Here is a 16,476-nt window from a genome sequence, read left to right as displayed (position 1 = left end):
GAATCTAAATTGTTCAAATTGACCAAGAGAACACAGTTCCATTTAAAGTCAGGCTGAGACACAAGTCCTGTCTGACTGTTCCTGGGTCACCAGCAGCCCCAGGTGGGCCTCATCAGTGACCACAGTTCAAGTGCAGGTGCAGGCCCACCAGTGTGGTGCATGAGGGGCTCCTACTGAGGGTGAGGGGTGAGAACAGTGCCATTCCCAACTCGCGTATGCCCGAGCTCTCATGATCTCCCCAATTCTCCAGATCCTTTCCCAAGGGCCTTAAACCCCAGCTACCTACCTACCACGCGTGTGCGTGTGTGCACACACACACACACACACACAATTTGCCTCCTTGTGAACCTGGGTGAGGCTTTCCCTGACTCCCCAGGCAAGTCATTTCTCCTTCACTCTTTGTATACACCTGTGAAGGCACACATTTTGTCCTGCTCCTGCTCCCTTGTATGTCCCTCTCCCCATTCATTCATTCAACAAACTTATTGAGCACCTCCTTTCCTCACTCACAGGACAAATATATTTATTGGGCACCTCCCATTATGCCAGATGCTGGTAGGTGAGAGCAGTCAGCAATGAGCAAGACAGACCCTATCCTCATAGAGTTCAGCCTAGTGAGAGAGGCCTATGTCAATTCACTAACAACCACACACAGACCTTCGCAGTTACAACTGGAAAGGAAACCTACAGGGTGAGTTAAGAGGTACTGAGCAGAAGGAGCTAACTAGGTGGAAGGGAGAGGGGCTGTCAGGGAAGCTCTTCCTGTGGAGGCGCAAAGCAGCTTGAGACCTGAAGGATGAATGGGAGTTCACCAGGGGAGGGGGAGTACATTCCAGGCTGAGGGAATAGGATGTGGGAATAGCTGAGGCCAGGTGGAGCTTGATGCTTTGAGGGACAGAGACCAGTGTGGCTGGATCCAGCCTAGTGAGTGAAGAAGGGGTCAGAATCACCCCGTGCGCCTTCTGGGCCATGTTAAGGAGTGAGATTTATCCCAAGAGCAGTGTGAAGTGAAGGAAGGGGGAGGGATGTGCCCAACAGATCTGTCTCCAAAAAGCTCACTCTAGCTGGCTGCAGTGCTATTAAACCATGGTTTCCCAACCCAGGCACTACTGACACTTTGGGCTGGATAATTCCTTGTCGTAGAGGGTTGTACTGTGCCTGGTAAGGATATTTAGCAGCATCCTTGGCCTCTATCCTCTAACTGCCTCCCCTCTCCTGAGTTGTTGCAACCAAAGATGTCTCCAGATATTGCCAGATGTCCCCTAGGGGCCAAAGTCGTTCCTGATGAAGAGTGACTGTGCCAGACTATTTACTGAGTTGATTAGTTTTCTCTGAGGAGGGTCTGCCACCTTCCCTCCCTCTGTTCCCAGCCGGGCATATATGATGCGTACAGGCACGTATGCCCGGCATGTGCTCTTGACTGCAACACCTTTGCAGGTCATACTTGCCTCTGGATCCCAAAATACCCAGAGCTTTACATAAGCAGGGGCTTTGTGTTTGCTTCTCTGGGCTAAAACACCCTCAGGGAAGTGTAAATGGCTAATATTTCACCCTGTTCATTCCAAGAACTTAGAAAATCTACTCCTTGTTCAATCTGGTTCTCACCTGTTCCTGCTGACAGCAGCTACCCGACACATTAAGCACTCAAACTATCAACTACTATTAGCAGGAATGAGAATTGTTTTTCTTTTTAAAAATTTTATATTTTTGTTTGAGAATTGTTTAACTTTTTTTCATCTGTAAAATGGGAGAATTATCTGGTAGAATTGATCCTTTACAGACATTATCATTCAATCCTTACAAACCTGAAGTAGTCAGGTGTGAATCTGGGTCTCTTGAGACCAAGTTTCCACAGCTGGTTCAGTGACAGATCTGGGATTCAGGCTCAACTCAGACCTGTGTAAGGCCCAGGATTTTAACTCTCAAGTCATCCTGCCTCCTTTCTGTCCAAGACCTCAAGGGTTACTCTGCTCCAAATTCGAATCCTGCAATTGGAAGGGAACAGGCATCTATGTAGTGGCTGACACTGAGCACCAACTCCACGCCAACTCTGCCTGATTTCCCCCACGACAACCTGCCCCAGCCCCTACTATTTTCGGTCAGTCTTTTATCCAGCATGTAACACTTCTGCTGGGGAGGGGCCCACATCAAAGCTTTTAATCCTGCTCACTTCCTCATCCTTCTTTCCCTACAGTTAGGTACTAAACCAACTGCTTCAGTGTATTAACTTCATCCTCTCAGCACTCTAAGGGAGGTCCTATTGGCCCTATGTTGCAGATGAGAACACTGAGGCTTACAGCTGGTGAATGGTGAAGAGCAGGACTTGAATGCAGACGATGCAGTCCTGGCACTCCTGACTGCCAACTCTTGCCCACCACTCTGCTGCAGCCTGCTTCTCAGCAGGACCACCTCAGAGTTGACTGTCTTTTAAAAGCTGGCATCTTATGCTGCACCTGTCCTAAATGTCTAAGTTCCCATTCTTCCCTCCAGGAAGCACAGATCTAGTCCAAAGATGAGGAAACAAATACCTGCACTTGTACAAAGCAGTGAGGGGCCACTGGAACCAGAACCTATGTCCAACCCCTAGGCTCAAAAGAATTCCCTATTACAAGGCCAACCAACCCTGGTGTCCATGTCCTTTTCCCTTTCAATTCTAATCTTCTTTATTGAAGGTTTGTAGAGAAAGCGCCCTCTGCCATTAGTGTGACCTTGGCCTTGTCATAACCTCCCTCAGCCCAGTGAGGATTCCCCAACCTATTCTGAATAGTGAAGCTGGGGCATTTCTAATACTCCAAAATGGTTAAGAAACTTGTCACATGACTGTCAATTGTATCCAGTCTGCCTGCCTTGGACTTGAATAACCTTTTTAGTAAGTTAACATTTACCAACTGCTATTCAGTGGCAGCTGTCTTTGAATATGAATCACTGATGCAATGAGAAAAAACATTTGAAATCTAGGGACTCGCAAAGGAAGTTGAAATGTATTCCCAAGATCCACTGGCACACTCTGCACGGCACCTGACATCTGCCACTTGCTTTTTCAGTGCAGGCTCCCTATGAACCTGGGAGGCAGTTAGCACCAGACTCGCCCCCCATTCCCCTGCTGCAGCTCCATCCTAATTCCACGGGCTGCTAGGGCACTGTGGCTCCCTGCCACCTCTCCCAGACATTCATGAGCTACGGCGTCTGTATTGGTCTATTACTAGCCAAACATACCACACACTTGCCTATCCATCAACTAATCCCAAGTAGCTAGGAATAGTGCCTGGCACAAATCTGAATTTATTAAATGTCAAAATATCCTTGATTTCTCTCAACCATTTAAAAAAGATGCCTCTTAAGAATGTGCTACCCTCAGGTATGGGGATGATATATGTGCACTTCCCATAACAGAAGCTTTAAGAGCTGCTAGTCACAGGGAGCTGTTTAATTACAAATAAGTAAATTAAGAAAGAAACCCAGTTTCTTACTCACACTAGCCATACTTCTAAGTACTTGGCAGCAAGAGAACATTGCTATCACTGGACAGTCTGTGTTAGATCTGACAGGAGGGGGGATTCAGTATGTCCTCACAGACCAGAATACAACAGAGTTTCAACAAAAGGTCTCACATATTTATTACTGAGCAAAAGCAACAGACCACAGACATGGCCACAAAGAGAAACTCCATATTCCCAAACATATCCAGCTGTTCATGCAACAGCACTATCTTCAGAGTGATATGGTAAGATGCAGAAGAACTTGACACAGCATAAATATGTGCACCACCTCATGTGCGGCTCCTTATAGACCCAGCTTGGTTCTTCTCCAATGTCTTCTCTTGGAGTTGTACCTACACAGAAGGAAACTGCAAGTTACAAAGGCAGTCCTGACCTCAATTTAGCTGCTCTTATTCACCACAAACTTTTGCCTTAAAAGTATCATAACATCTTTGAAAGGCAAAAGGTCCCGTTTTTCCTTCCTTTAACAAGTTTGAAGCTTTCTGGAGTGTAAAAAATTATTTGCTAGATGTGCTAAAGAACTACTCAAAAAAAATTTTTAATTGAAGTAGTCAGTTACAATGCATCAATTTCTGGTATACAGCACAATATCCCAGTCATGCATATACATACATATACTCGATTCCATATTCTTCAAATCAAATGTTTACCTCTCAAAATGATTCCAGGCTAGGAAAAAACACACTGGTTCTTTATTGGGACATGAGTAGTGGAGAAGCTCTCTCCCCTCCCCAAGTGTACACTCACTCACAGACCTGGGCAGACCCAGACAGAGACATATGCATTTAACCCCTCTTTCTAAACTACAGCAAAAAGTCATTTCTACATAATGGGTCACACACATATATAAAAGCTCCTATATAATTTTTATAATAGATTAACACTGCCAGTTATTTCAATACCAAAGCAAGTGATTTGCAGAGCTAAGGCCATCTCAAAATTGTCCATGTCAATCTGTCATGATTTTACCCCGATAAAGGCAAAATCAAAAATGACCAACACAGATTTTCTTTCAGCAGGATAATGTCAGTACTTCCACAAAACGAAGCACTGTAATTGCAACCTGCTTTCAATACATTTTAAAGTTAGAAGATAGCTGAGGCAATAGAAAAACCATTTGAGCAAATCTTCTGTGCCCAGAGTATATAATCTTAAATGTAGTAACTTCCAAACTCTAGACCGCAGAGCAAGAGACTAATAATCTGATAACTGCAGGTACTCTTTACTGAGCTAGGCACCACCATCACTGAATAAGGACATGATAAGGTTTCAATTAATTGGCCTTTAAGGCTACAATGGGCAGTGATTTTCACATCTAATTGGCTAAATGAATTCAGACAATTGGCCCTCAATTTTAGCCCTGACAATTCCCATCTTAGTCTTCATTATCAGCAAACTAATCCCACTTCTATTTGCCATACAACCAAGTCAGTGTTCTATACTAGCTTCAAGATCTCATCTTACTCCTGAGCTTCTTACCTGGGCAAGGACTCACCAGCTAGGACCACCCTACAGTGTCAGCTTAAAAATGCTTTGAAAATAAGTATTCTGGTAATATCTGCTTCCTCTTTTGTGGTCTTCAGGGCTCAATTATTTGGGGGAGCGAGAAAATCTAATATTTCATTTTAAACAAACCAAACTCCTGAGCCCTTGGGGAAGTTATCACTGACTTTTCTGATGCTTTATTTTCCTTCCCTTCAAGATCTGTCAAGGCCCACCCATTCCCCAAAGAGCCGAAAGGCAAGGAGAAGACCTGAGTATTAGATCTAGCTTTGCCTGAAGTTAGCCTAGATGACCTTGGAGGTCCTTTGTAGCAATTTACCATCAATTTAATTACTTCTGCAGTAGAAGGCAATCTTCCAGTCTTTAGAAAAGATAAACATTTCATTGCCTTTTCTACTAGGATGTGTAATGACACACAATCTTCCACCTTATGTTGTCTCAGACTGAAGACACCAGGAAATTAACAAATGCTGGAATGTCTGCCTCTAAGCCCAGCTATGGCCTGGGTGCTGTCCAGAAGCCCAGAGGAAACACATAAAAAAAAAAAAAATTCAGAATGGTGGTACAGGATCAATTAAACTGTATATAACTTTCAATTGCGTATTTATGTCCAGAAAGCAACCCTAAGTATAACAAAAAACAAGTGTGGGGTGTGTGTGTCCTCTTACCTGATTTTATTACCAGTTTTCATTCGAATCCATTGGGGAATGGGACGATTCTGCTTTTGTTTCTTGGCCAGGAATCGCTTGATCCTGAAAGTCTTGTGAGAAGACTGGGAAGGAAATGCAATCAATTTAACGACAATACCAGAGCTTGCTCAAATGATTCAGTCAGAACTCCCTAAATCCACCATTTGAATGCTTAACATATACCAGAAATAACTCTTGATGCTAAACCTATCACGCCCTTTGCTTTGTTCCTCACTTCTCAACATGCGGATACCGTAATTCCCAGTGTTCAAATAAAAATCAGTATTGAGGACGGTAGGTAATCTGCCCCAAAGCAGAATGTTAATGTGCAGAGCTGGGAACCCAGGTCCTCTCTGTTCCAAGGCTAGGGCGCCTTCCAGTCTTCCCTGTTGTCACTCTAGGACTCAGAGGACCACACCAGAGACGGCTAGGACTAGAGCATGAGGCCTTTAACGATCACTTGCAAGTCACTGAGCCTCTGCACTATTTTGTAAAACCAGGGTACCTACTTTCAAAGGTCATTGCGACAGTAAGATTTACACAAAATTCTTGACATTCGGTAGATCTGCTCTAACCTATTGACCATTTTTGTATTAATTCTAACTATTTAAAACATCACTCTTCCAAGGATGACTTTCTCCATTTCCCGTTCCTTTTTTTTTTGGCTTTCATGATGAACTTGGGTCATCTAAGCCCAATCCCAACCCCTTCCCTGCCCAGTTTGCACGAGGGTCCGGAGAAATGGCCAATGAGGCCCGACATACTCTTGGCGTAATAGGGGCCATTACAAAGAAGGAAAAGACTGCACCCCTCTCTCCCAGCTCACGCAGTAGCTGTAAAATTTTGTTAACTAATAAAACCATAAAATACCAGATACCGATCCTCTCCATACCTACAAGCTTAAGACAGTTTTTTCAGGGAACGATCACAGGAAAAACGCAGTAACTCCGTATCTGGTATTTTACAAAGAACGCCAGGATGGCATATAGATTTACATCACAGCACCCCTCGTTCCAGGCGCTTCCAAGGTGACGCTCAAATCCCTTAACAAAGAGCTAAAGTCTGGTAATCTCGTAACGTGGCATACTCCTTGTCCCCAAGTGAAAAGTGTTCGAAAAACGCAACCCACATTCCGTTCTCAATGCTCAGAACATCCAGCGTGTCGCGAGCCACGACCTCTGGGATGCCCCCTCGATCTCTATCTTTGCCCCAGGAACACAGTTCGCTCCGAGAGAAACGGAAATCCCTGCCCGCCTGAGTAGCAGCCTGGAGCAGAGGAGCGCCCCCTCGGACCTCGGCGCGCCAGAGCAGTCCGCTCCTCCCCAGGTGCCCGCTCGTTTCCCGCCAGGCCCGCGGACCGGAGCGGTAGACAAACTCGATCTCCCCTGGGAAAAGCCTTAAAAAGGGACCTGCAACTCGACGCAGCCCGCGGCGTCGGGCGAGCTCGCGGAGACCTCAGGTCTCGTGAAGCTACCCCGGAGCGGATGGTAACGGATGGACTTACCATGGCGAGGACCAAACTCAAGCCCACATACGATGGCGGAGAAGAGAAGAGAGGAAGAAACCGCCGGAAGGACGTGTTTAGAAGGCGCCGTTGGAGGCGGGGCTTGGAGAGGTGACGCTATGCGCCGACCATCGCCCCCTGGCGGCCTCTCTCTGAGCGCGCTCCCGTGGGGCCGTGGGAAACAGCGTTCGTTCGTGCGAAATGGAGTTCGCTTCGTTTCACTTCCGTAAGTGGGTTCCTCAGGAGCCCGTTAGTGTGCCCGGGGCACCCTGTGTCATGGGTGAGGCAGCCAGTCCGTGGTAAATACCAAAGCCGAAGCCCTTCCAAAGGCGGAAGGAGCGGAGTGGGCGGGGCTATCTCTAAGGGAGGGCGGGGGAGACGTCACGTCCGCGCCCAAGGGACTTCAGTGCTGCGCTGGGGAAAGAGCGCGCCGAGGAGCGGAGGTTGGGAGCCCCCCGCTAGGGTGGGCTCGTGGGTCGTGGCCCAGCTGTTCCTCTGCCCTAGTTTCGACCTGGCTGGGCGGTGCGGGACGGGAAAGGACTGTAGTGTTCGGCGAGAGGTTGCCAATAAATGTTTTAAACTGAAAAATTTCTGGACAGAACCGTTTCCTTTGGCTGCTGGGAAACCCAGAGCGACTTTGTACCCCCCCTTTGGCGAAGTATACAGGAATTAATGGCATACATTTTGAATGTTAATGTTCCCCGTTTTCATATTTTTCTTCTCCCCGTTTAAAACCAAAGGCCTCTATGTATCTTTGCAGTCACTTCAAGCATTTTTGCACCAATAGAGTAAGGGAAGAGTTTTTAACCTGAGGTCCACAAGGGTCTGTGTATAGAATTCACAGGGTACATGAACTTGTATGGGGAAAAAATCACAACTTCATTTCATCAAACTGACTGAAATGTAGAGCATTCTTTACAAATGTAGCCAACAGGCTACAGTGACATTCGCAGTACCTGTAACTTGATCACCAATAGAAATCAAAGATGCTTTCGTATCACATTGCAGTTGATGCAAGTGTCTCGAAATGTCATTTTTACACTCATCGCTTCTTTGAAATTGCAGTAGCTGTTAGACCCACAGGTAGAACTGTGTTAATCCAACATGTTGCTGTAGCACACGTTTCTTTTAGTAAATACATTAATAGCGTTGACTGGTGAGTGATAGTGTGACTGGTTTTCTTTGTAATCATGTGTACTTTGTTTTATGCATTTAAAAACATTCTGAAAATAAGTCCATAAACATCACTGCCAAAGAGTTCCTCGGCACAAAAATGAATCCCTGGGTTGGGGTATAGTGACAGATGGTAGAACAAACAAACTAGGTAGGATGCTTTGGAAATAGTCTGGACAAGAAGTGATGGTGGCCCAAAGTAAGGTAATCCCCATAATGTTGAATAAGAAGAAATAAGATCAAGAAATGATTGTGACATCAAATTAACAGGACTTGGTCCCAGGTCTCTGCCTTGGGCAGCTAGATGCTGGTACCTTAGATCTAGAGAAGGAATACAGATGTCATACGAAGCTTGAGCCCAAGTTAATAATTACTGTTTTTTTAACAGCAGAAGTTTAGTTATTTTAAGCCCATCTAGTTTTTAGATTCAGACCTTCATCCAAATAATTTTACATTTAATTTGACTGAGACCTCAGGCTTCTTAACTTGGATTTTTATTACTTATTTAAGAGCAAGAAGAAGCAGCAAATAACCCTTTAGTAGATAAATTATCATCATCATCATTATAGCTACCATTTTCTCAGGTTTAGTGTGTGACTGATACTGTTAAGAGCTTATATAAATCATCCTTTTAATGCTTATAGCTTTAAAGGGCACCTATTGTTGTTCTTACTGGTTTTCCTTCTACTTTGCATGTCACCCCTTCTGAGTTTCTTTTGCTGATTCTTCCTTACCTCACTTACTTTTTAACATTGGAGAGCCCTGAGGTTCAGATTTGGACCCCTTCTCTTTTCTATATACACTCACTCCTTTGGTGACCTCATCCAATATCATGGCTTTAAATACTCTTCTTGGTGGATGACACCCAAATGTACATCTCTGGTCTAGACATCTCCTTGAACTTCTACTACTTTCTCGATGTCTCCACCTGGATGTCTAATAGATGTCTTAAACTTAATATGTCCCAAACAGAACTCCTGAGCTTTTCACCCCCAACTGGGTCACTCCCCATCTCAGCAAATGGCGCCTCCATTCTTCCTGTTGCTCAGGCCCAAATTTATCTTCCACTCTTCTCTTTTCTGTCACATCCCACATCCAGTTTGTCACTAGATCTGATCAGCTTAACTTTGAAATTTATCCGAATCTGAGGACTTACCACCTCTATCCTGGTCCAAGCCACCCTCTCTCACCTAGATTATTTAAATGCTCCTTGCTAGTCTCCCTGCTTCTGCTCTGGCTTCCCTCCTGCAGCCAGAGTGCTCCTTTCAAGGCCCAAGTCAGATCATGTCACTCTTCTGCTCAGCACCCACCAATGGCTCCCCATCCCTCACCTAATACAAGTTAAAGTATTCACAGTGGCTTTTTAAAGCCCTACTCTGTAGGATCCCATTACTTCTCTGACTCTCCCTTTCACTCACTGTGCTGAAGGCACACTGACCTCCTTGCTCTTCCTTAAACACACCAGACACATTTCTCTTCACAGCCTTGGTACTAGGTGTTGTCTGCCTGGGACTCCATTCCCCTGGGTGTCCCATGGCTGGTTTCCTCACCTCCTGCAAGTCAAGGCTCATATGTAGCCATTTTAGAGAGACCACCCCCTGAACACTCTGTACCCCCCTTCCCTGTTTTGTTTTTCTCAATAACACTTATCACCTCCTAACACAACCATCATTTATTTGTTTATTGTCTAACTTCCCACTGGAATTAACCTCAATGCTTGAGATAATCATAGATTCACAAAAAGTCAGAAAGAAATGCACAAAGAAGTCCTGTGCTCCCTTCACGCAGCCTTCCGGGTGTTAATGTCTTGCATAACTATTGTGCAGTATCAAGACCAGGAAATTGACATTGGAACAATCCGAAGAGCTTACTGAGATTTCACCAGTTACACATGCACTCACTTGTACGTGTGTGTGTGTGGGGTTCTATACAGTTTTGTCACATGTGTAACTGTGGAACTACCACAACAAAATAGAGAACTGTACCATCACTACAGGGCTCCACAAGGGCAGGGGTTTTTTTGATCAGATTTGTTTGCTTCTGTACCCCCAGCACCAAGAACCAAACCTGCCACATAGTAGGCCTCAGTATCTGTTGACCTGAAGAGGCACCAGACTGTGGTGGTGACAGCAGAGACTCTGAAGCCAGGACCTGGATTTGAACACAGCTGTGCAATATACTAACTACGTGACCTTGGACAGGTAACTTACTGTGCCAGTGCCACAGTTCCCTCTTATGTAAAATGGGGATCAATAATATTACTTAGCTCATCGTGCTGTGGTGAGGATTCAGAGTCATTGGTAAGCATGTTAAGCACATAGCAAGGCTTGAGTTAATATATACCCAGCAGATAATAGCCATCAAGCTCAGTGTACAGAAGCCATTGTTACTTATTCCCTTGTGTTGTGACAGGGCACTTAGTGTTAGGAACTATAAGAAAGGTGCAAATAGACTATTACAAGAAGGTTGAAGAGGTGCCAATTGCCAGCTTAGGGGAGGAGGTGGCATTTGAAGTCAGCCTTACAAGGCAAGTGGTGGCGTTATGGCTGAACTGTGTTCCCCCAAAATGTGTATGTTGAAGCCCTATCCCTAGTATGTCAGAATGTGCTTTATTTGGAGGTAGGGCCTTTACAGAGGTAACCAAGTTAAAATAAGGCTTGCTGGTGTGGCCCCTAATCCAGTCTGATTGGTGTCCTCAATCAGAAGAGATTAGGACACGCAAGGAGACGCCAGGGGTGCTCACATACATGCGGAGAGACCATGTGACGACACGACGGGAAGGTGGCTGGCTATCTGTGAGCCAAAGAGAGAGGCCTCAGCAGAAAGCAGACCTGCTGATACCTTGATCTCGGACTTCTCGCCTCCAGAACTATGAGAAACTTCTGTTGTTTAAGCCACGCAGTCTGTGGTATTTTGTTATGGCAGCTCTAGCTGACTGAGACAGGTGGGATCAGGACATGGGGAGCTGGGAGGAGGGCATTCCAGCTAGAAGGAACAGCATGCTACCAGTCACAAGAGTCAATGTGCTATACATTCTGATTGGCTGGAGCCAGGGAGGCTGGTTTCAGGAACTGAAATTCCACAGAGCTGGGCCCCACAGGGGTCAGAAAGGGCAAGGGCTGTGAAGAGGCTCCAGGATATGACATCAGGTGCCCCTTGGTGCCCTTGAAAGTTGGGCAGTATAGATGGGGGGCAAGGAAGGGGGAAAGAGAGGAAAGCGTGGGTGGTGAGGTGGGGCAGGGCTTGCACACAGGAGATGCTTTTAGGACATTTGAGTGTGAAGGGAAGGAGACAAAGAAGGGTAGTGAGAGAGGGTGGTGAGCTCAAGAGTTGGTCGTTTCTGGCAGATCATGGGAAGGAGAGAAATTAAACATGCAAGGAAACCCAGATATAATAGATAGCATGGGGGTCTCAGAGGACATGGTGGGGGCGGAATGAAGGGCATCAGAAGAGAAGTTGGCCTTGAAAAGGAAAACAGTCGTTTCCTGCATTGGGGAGGAAGGAGAAGGACAAAAGGAGATAATTTTTTTCTGTAAATTTAATTCTGTTTTTTAGTCATGTAAATATTTTCCATGGTTCCATTTACATCCTATATAACCCTACATTTCCTCTCCTAGGTGTTTCTCCAACAGAAAAGTGAACACAAGTGCATCAAATGGTATGTACTGAGGGGAGGGAATAGCTCAGTGGTAGAGCATGTGCTTAGCACGTATGATGTCCTGGGTTCAATCCCCAGTACCTCCATCAAAAAAATAAATAAATAAACCAAATTACCTCCCTCCACACAAAAAAGGTATGTACTAAATTGCTTATAGCAGAATTATTTCTAACAGCCCCAAATTGGACACTGTCCTAATCTATCTCCAGCTGAACAGATAAATTGTGGTATATTTACCCAGGGCTACTATACAGAACCAGTTCTCAAAGTGTGATCCAGGGAACTCTGAGGGATCCTCAAGACCTTTTCGGAGGGTCTGCAGGATCAAAACTATTTTTGTAATAATACAAAGAAGTCATCTGCTTCTTTCACTCTCACCCTCTCATGAGTGTACCGTGGAGTTTCCAAGTGTTTAAATGATCTGTCATGACTTCATTGCTCTGACAGGCAATAGATGTGTGCTTGCTTGTGTGTTCTTGGGTTTTAAATATTTCTCAGTTTTAATTTCTAATACAGCAAATATCATAGATATAATCCACACAAACAAAGGCCCTTTGGAGTCCTCGATGATTTTTAAGTGTAAAAGGGTCATAACGCTAAAACGTTTGGGATCCGCTCCTATACAGCAAGGAAAATTAACACACTGCAGCTACCCACGGCAGCATGAATGGATCTCACAAACATCCACAAATGTGGAACAAAAGAAAGCCAGACACAGAATCATGCATACTGTATGATTCCATTTACGTAAAGACCAAAAATGGGTAAAACTAATTTGCGCTGTAGAAGTCAGGATAGTGGTTATCCTTGGGCGCAGGGGACCCTGGTCTATTCTGTTAGCCTGATCTTGGTGCTGGTCCTGTGGGTGTGTTCCCTTTGTGAAAATTCAACTAGCTGAAAACTTCAGGTTTGTGCGCTTTTCTGTGTGGGTGTTATATTTCAATATGAGTTAAAAATACATTTATATGGGTCTACAGACAAAACTCTAGATGGAGCATTTACAGAGGTCTATTATCCCAGTCTCTCCTCCCCACCTTCTCTCCCTCCCCCTTAGGCTGTTTTTCCCCTGTAGGTGATTTGTATTAGTTGCTGATTTCTCCTTCTACTGTTTCTTTTGGATAACATCTGAATATTTTCATTTTCATTTCATTTCAGATAGTCATATATTTGCTTGAATAACCCCCATCCTTGCCTTCCTGTGGTGAAAGTAGCGTGTTATGCCCAAGAGAGGGAACTTGAGAGGTGGAGAGAAGGAAAATGGAAGTGGTACCCAGCAGATGGCTTGGAGCTCAGGAAATTAGGAGGCTCAACAGCCTTCTGCAGACAATAAAGGGATTTAGAGATAGAGGAAAGGATTTGGAATAGATACATGCATTCATTCAAGAAGCTGAATGCCCTTACCGGGCACAGTCGTGGGCTGGACTGTACTGTCCTTTGCAGCACAGTGTGGCCCACGTGCTGAGGGGATGGATGCACGGATGCTGGGAGAGCACAGAGGAACTACCCACTGCATGCCACCCCCTCTCCCCGTCCCGGCTTCCAGGCAGTGGAGGGTCCTTAGAGAAGGAGCTGCTGGAGGGAAATGCTGAAGAAAGAATAACAAGGGGCAGGGAAGGGGTGGCTTTCCAGGAAGGGGGAGCTATATTTGCAAAGGTGTAGAAGCTGAGAGCAGGTTTCCAGGGCTTCCCCCAACAGGCCCCAGAGTCCAAGCTTTATCCTGGAGGCCAACAATTTGTAATTTCTTTATTCTTTGTTTTAAAAGCTATTTTATAGAGAAACCCATCCTTGACTCTTCTCTTTCTCTTACACCCCTATTCTAATCTGATAGCAAATCCTGTCTGCTCTCTCTTCAACACATATCTAGAATCCAAACACTCCTCTCTATCCCCAACCCTGGCTCAAGACACCACCATCTCTCACTTGGATCATAACAAAAATCTTCTCCCTTCTGACTCTGCCCCCTACCTCTCTTCTCACCACAGCAGTCAGAGTGATCCTGCCAAAACCTGTCAGATTGAGTCACTCCTCTGCTCAGAGGCTGGCTCATCATTTCACTCAACTAAAAGTCCAAGTCCTTACAACGGTCTACAAGGGGCAAGCACCATCAGACCCTTCCACTCAGACCTCATCTCCAACTGCTTTCTCCTTCAGCTCACTCTGCTTCTTCCACACTCGCCAATTACGTTCTCACCCCAGGGCCTTTGCACTTGCTGTTCCCTCTGCCTGGAAGCTTCCCCCATCAGTCTCTTTAGGTTTCTATTCACATTCCACCTTCTCAGTGAAACTTTCCCTGACCACCCTATCTCTAAAATTGCAGGCTCTGCGCTCCACTTAGTATTCCCTACCCTGATTCTGCTTTATTGTTCTCTGGAACTTCTTTGCCATCACGTACATTTTCTTTTTTTATGGCCTGACTCCCTCCCTAGAATGTGAGTTCTGTGAGGCTGTGGATTGTGTGTTCTGTTCACTACCATCTTCCCTTAGCCAAAATAGTGCCTCACACATAGTAGGTGCTCAATAAATATTTGATGTATGAATGAACAAACTCAAAAACCCAGACAGACAAAATAGAAGAGTAGACCCCTCAGGGCCTGACTGTTTGGCATGAGCACTTCACTTCTCGTTTGAAGAACCCCGAAAGTGCTGCTGCCCAGCCAAGAGGGTTCCTCAGAGTGGAGCTTCAGTGTGACTGCCAAAGGCATATGGGAGCCGTTGAAAGCTTTTGAAGGGTAAGTGGGAATTAGATAATTATTTTAGAAGGATCACTTGGGCAGCTATGCAGGTAGCAGGTGGAGGTGGAGGCAAGAGTAGAAACGAGGAGATCCACGGGGGCTGATGCTGTGGTCCCAGCACCACCACAACAGTGATGATGATGACATTCTTGTTTGCTGCAATTGCCTCCCAGTCCCCGAGTCCGTACCTCCCATTCTTTGCAGATTTAGCTCCTGGCTCACTGCTGCTATCTCGAACACTACTCCAGTCACAGTTCTTGGTGCATTCAGTATCCATGCAGACACTTCTGGCCCCTTGGCCTCCTCTCCTCAGGCAATCCTGTCCCCCACCGCACCTCAGCCCCTGCTCCCTTGCCATACCTTTGACCTTGGCATTATCACATTCTCTGCTGTCTTTTCAGCCAACTTCCTCTAGGACTCCTGCACTAACAATTCTTCCACTTCCCTGGGACCATCCATCCACTGAACCCATGCTCTTTCCCTGTTCTCTCCACCACCCCTCCGTGTCTCCTCTTCCCTCCGTACTTCACTTAAGCTTAAATCACTCTCACACCCTATCCTTTTCTGTACTTGCTTGGAGAAACCGTAACCCTGGTAAATCCATTTCTCCATCTGCCTGACAACCTGCGCCTCTGGCAGCTGAATGAGGGTGGGGAAACCAACTGGCCTCACTTCAGGTTCACAAGCACTGACTTCAAGTGGGTCCTCAGTGCTGCCCCACAAGCCTGCATTTCTTTAGCCCAGCCACCCTCCCGTTCTCCTAAAGCAGTGCTTCTCAAGCTTAAATGGGCCCATGACTCACCTGGGAATCTTGTTAGACAACAGATGCTGATTCTGCATCTCTGACAACTTCCTGGGTGATGTGCGTGCTGCTGGCCCATGAATCCACCCTTGGAGTAGCAAGAGCCTAGACCAGGGGCCACCAAACTTTTTCTTATACCAAATATTTTAGGCTTTGCAGGCGACATATGGTGTCTCTTACAACTATTCAACTCTGCTGTTGTAGCTAGACAGTACAAAAACAAATGGGTGTGACCAGCTTCCAATAAAATTTTAGTTATGTAGACTAAAATTTGAATGTTATAGAATTCTCATATGTCACAAAATATTATTCTTTAGATTTTTTGAAATCATCTGAAAATACAAAAGCCATTTGTAGCATGCAGGCTGTACACAAATAGGCAGTGGCCGGGCTTGGTCCACAGTTTGCCGACCGTTGGCCTAGTATGACTGTCTCAACCCTCCCTCCTCCATTCTCCCTCTCAGTGATGGCCTTGCTTCCTAGTCAACGAGAAAATTTTGACAGTCACAGAACTTCCGTAACTCACCCACCATATCCCAGCTACCAGCACTGTACTCGAATCCTCTGCCTTTGTCCTGTTCCTTCAATGGATTCTAACCCCTGTCACCTATTCAAGAGCTTGGCTCTGGCAGTTCCTCCCTTTCTGTCCCTGCTTTTCCCTGGATTGTTCCCATCAACACATAAACAGGCGGTCATTTCTCCCATCTTAAAAACCTGCTCTTCACCCCAGTTCCCTTTCCAACTACTCCTCCTTTCCCTCCTTCCTTTGCAACAAAACTGTGAAAGATTTGTCTATATTTACTGTTTCCAATTACTCTCCTCCCATTCTTTTCTCTTTTTTTTGAGATATAACTCACATACCATAAACATCACCACTTTAAAGTGTACAATTCAGTGGTTTTTAGTATGTTCTCA

At 45.6% G+C, this 16,476-nt stretch overlaps 1 protein-coding gene and 1 non-coding gene across 2 annotated transcripts; both read right to left on the bottom strand.

The window, feature by feature from the left end:
* Positions 1-3,592: 3,592 nt before the first annotated feature.
* On the bottom strand, positions 3,593-7,350 carry RPL39 (ribosomal protein L39). The gene is made up of 3 exons (XM_014559793.2): positions 7,197-7,350; positions 5,672-5,775; positions 3,593-3,832 (listed from the first exon to the last, which is right to left on the bottom strand). Exons 1-3 carry the CDS (start codon positions 7,197-7,199, stop codon positions 3,784-3,786), a joined length of 156 nt encoding a protein of 51 aa, XP_014415279.1. The 5' UTR covers positions 7,200-7,350; the 3' UTR covers positions 3,593-3,783.
* On the bottom strand, positions 4,439-4,570 carry LOC116662293. Its single transcript, XR_004318334.1, has one exon. It is a non-coding gene; the product is annotated as a small nucleolar RNA SNORA69 (small nucleolar RNA).
* Positions 7,351-16,476: the final 9,126 nt, after the last annotated feature.

The sequence above is a fragment of the Camelus ferus genome, chromosome X (genome assembly GCF_009834535.1).
Source record: "Camelus ferus isolate YT-003-E chromosome X, BCGSAC_Cfer_1.0, whole genome shotgun sequence".
Lineage (NCBI taxonomy): Eukaryota > Metazoa > Chordata > Mammalia > Artiodactyla > Camelidae > Camelus > Camelus ferus.
This window is presented reverse-complemented; position numbering and strand designations above follow the sequence as displayed.

Bases quoted from the DNA above. Each gene is read 5' to 3' on its own strand.
- RPL39 (XM_014559793.2), bottom strand. The intron at 3,833-5,671 runs GTAAGAGGACAC...CCTTCTGTGTAG, and splicing joins AAAACTGGTAATAAAATCAG to GTACAACTCCAAGAGAAGAC.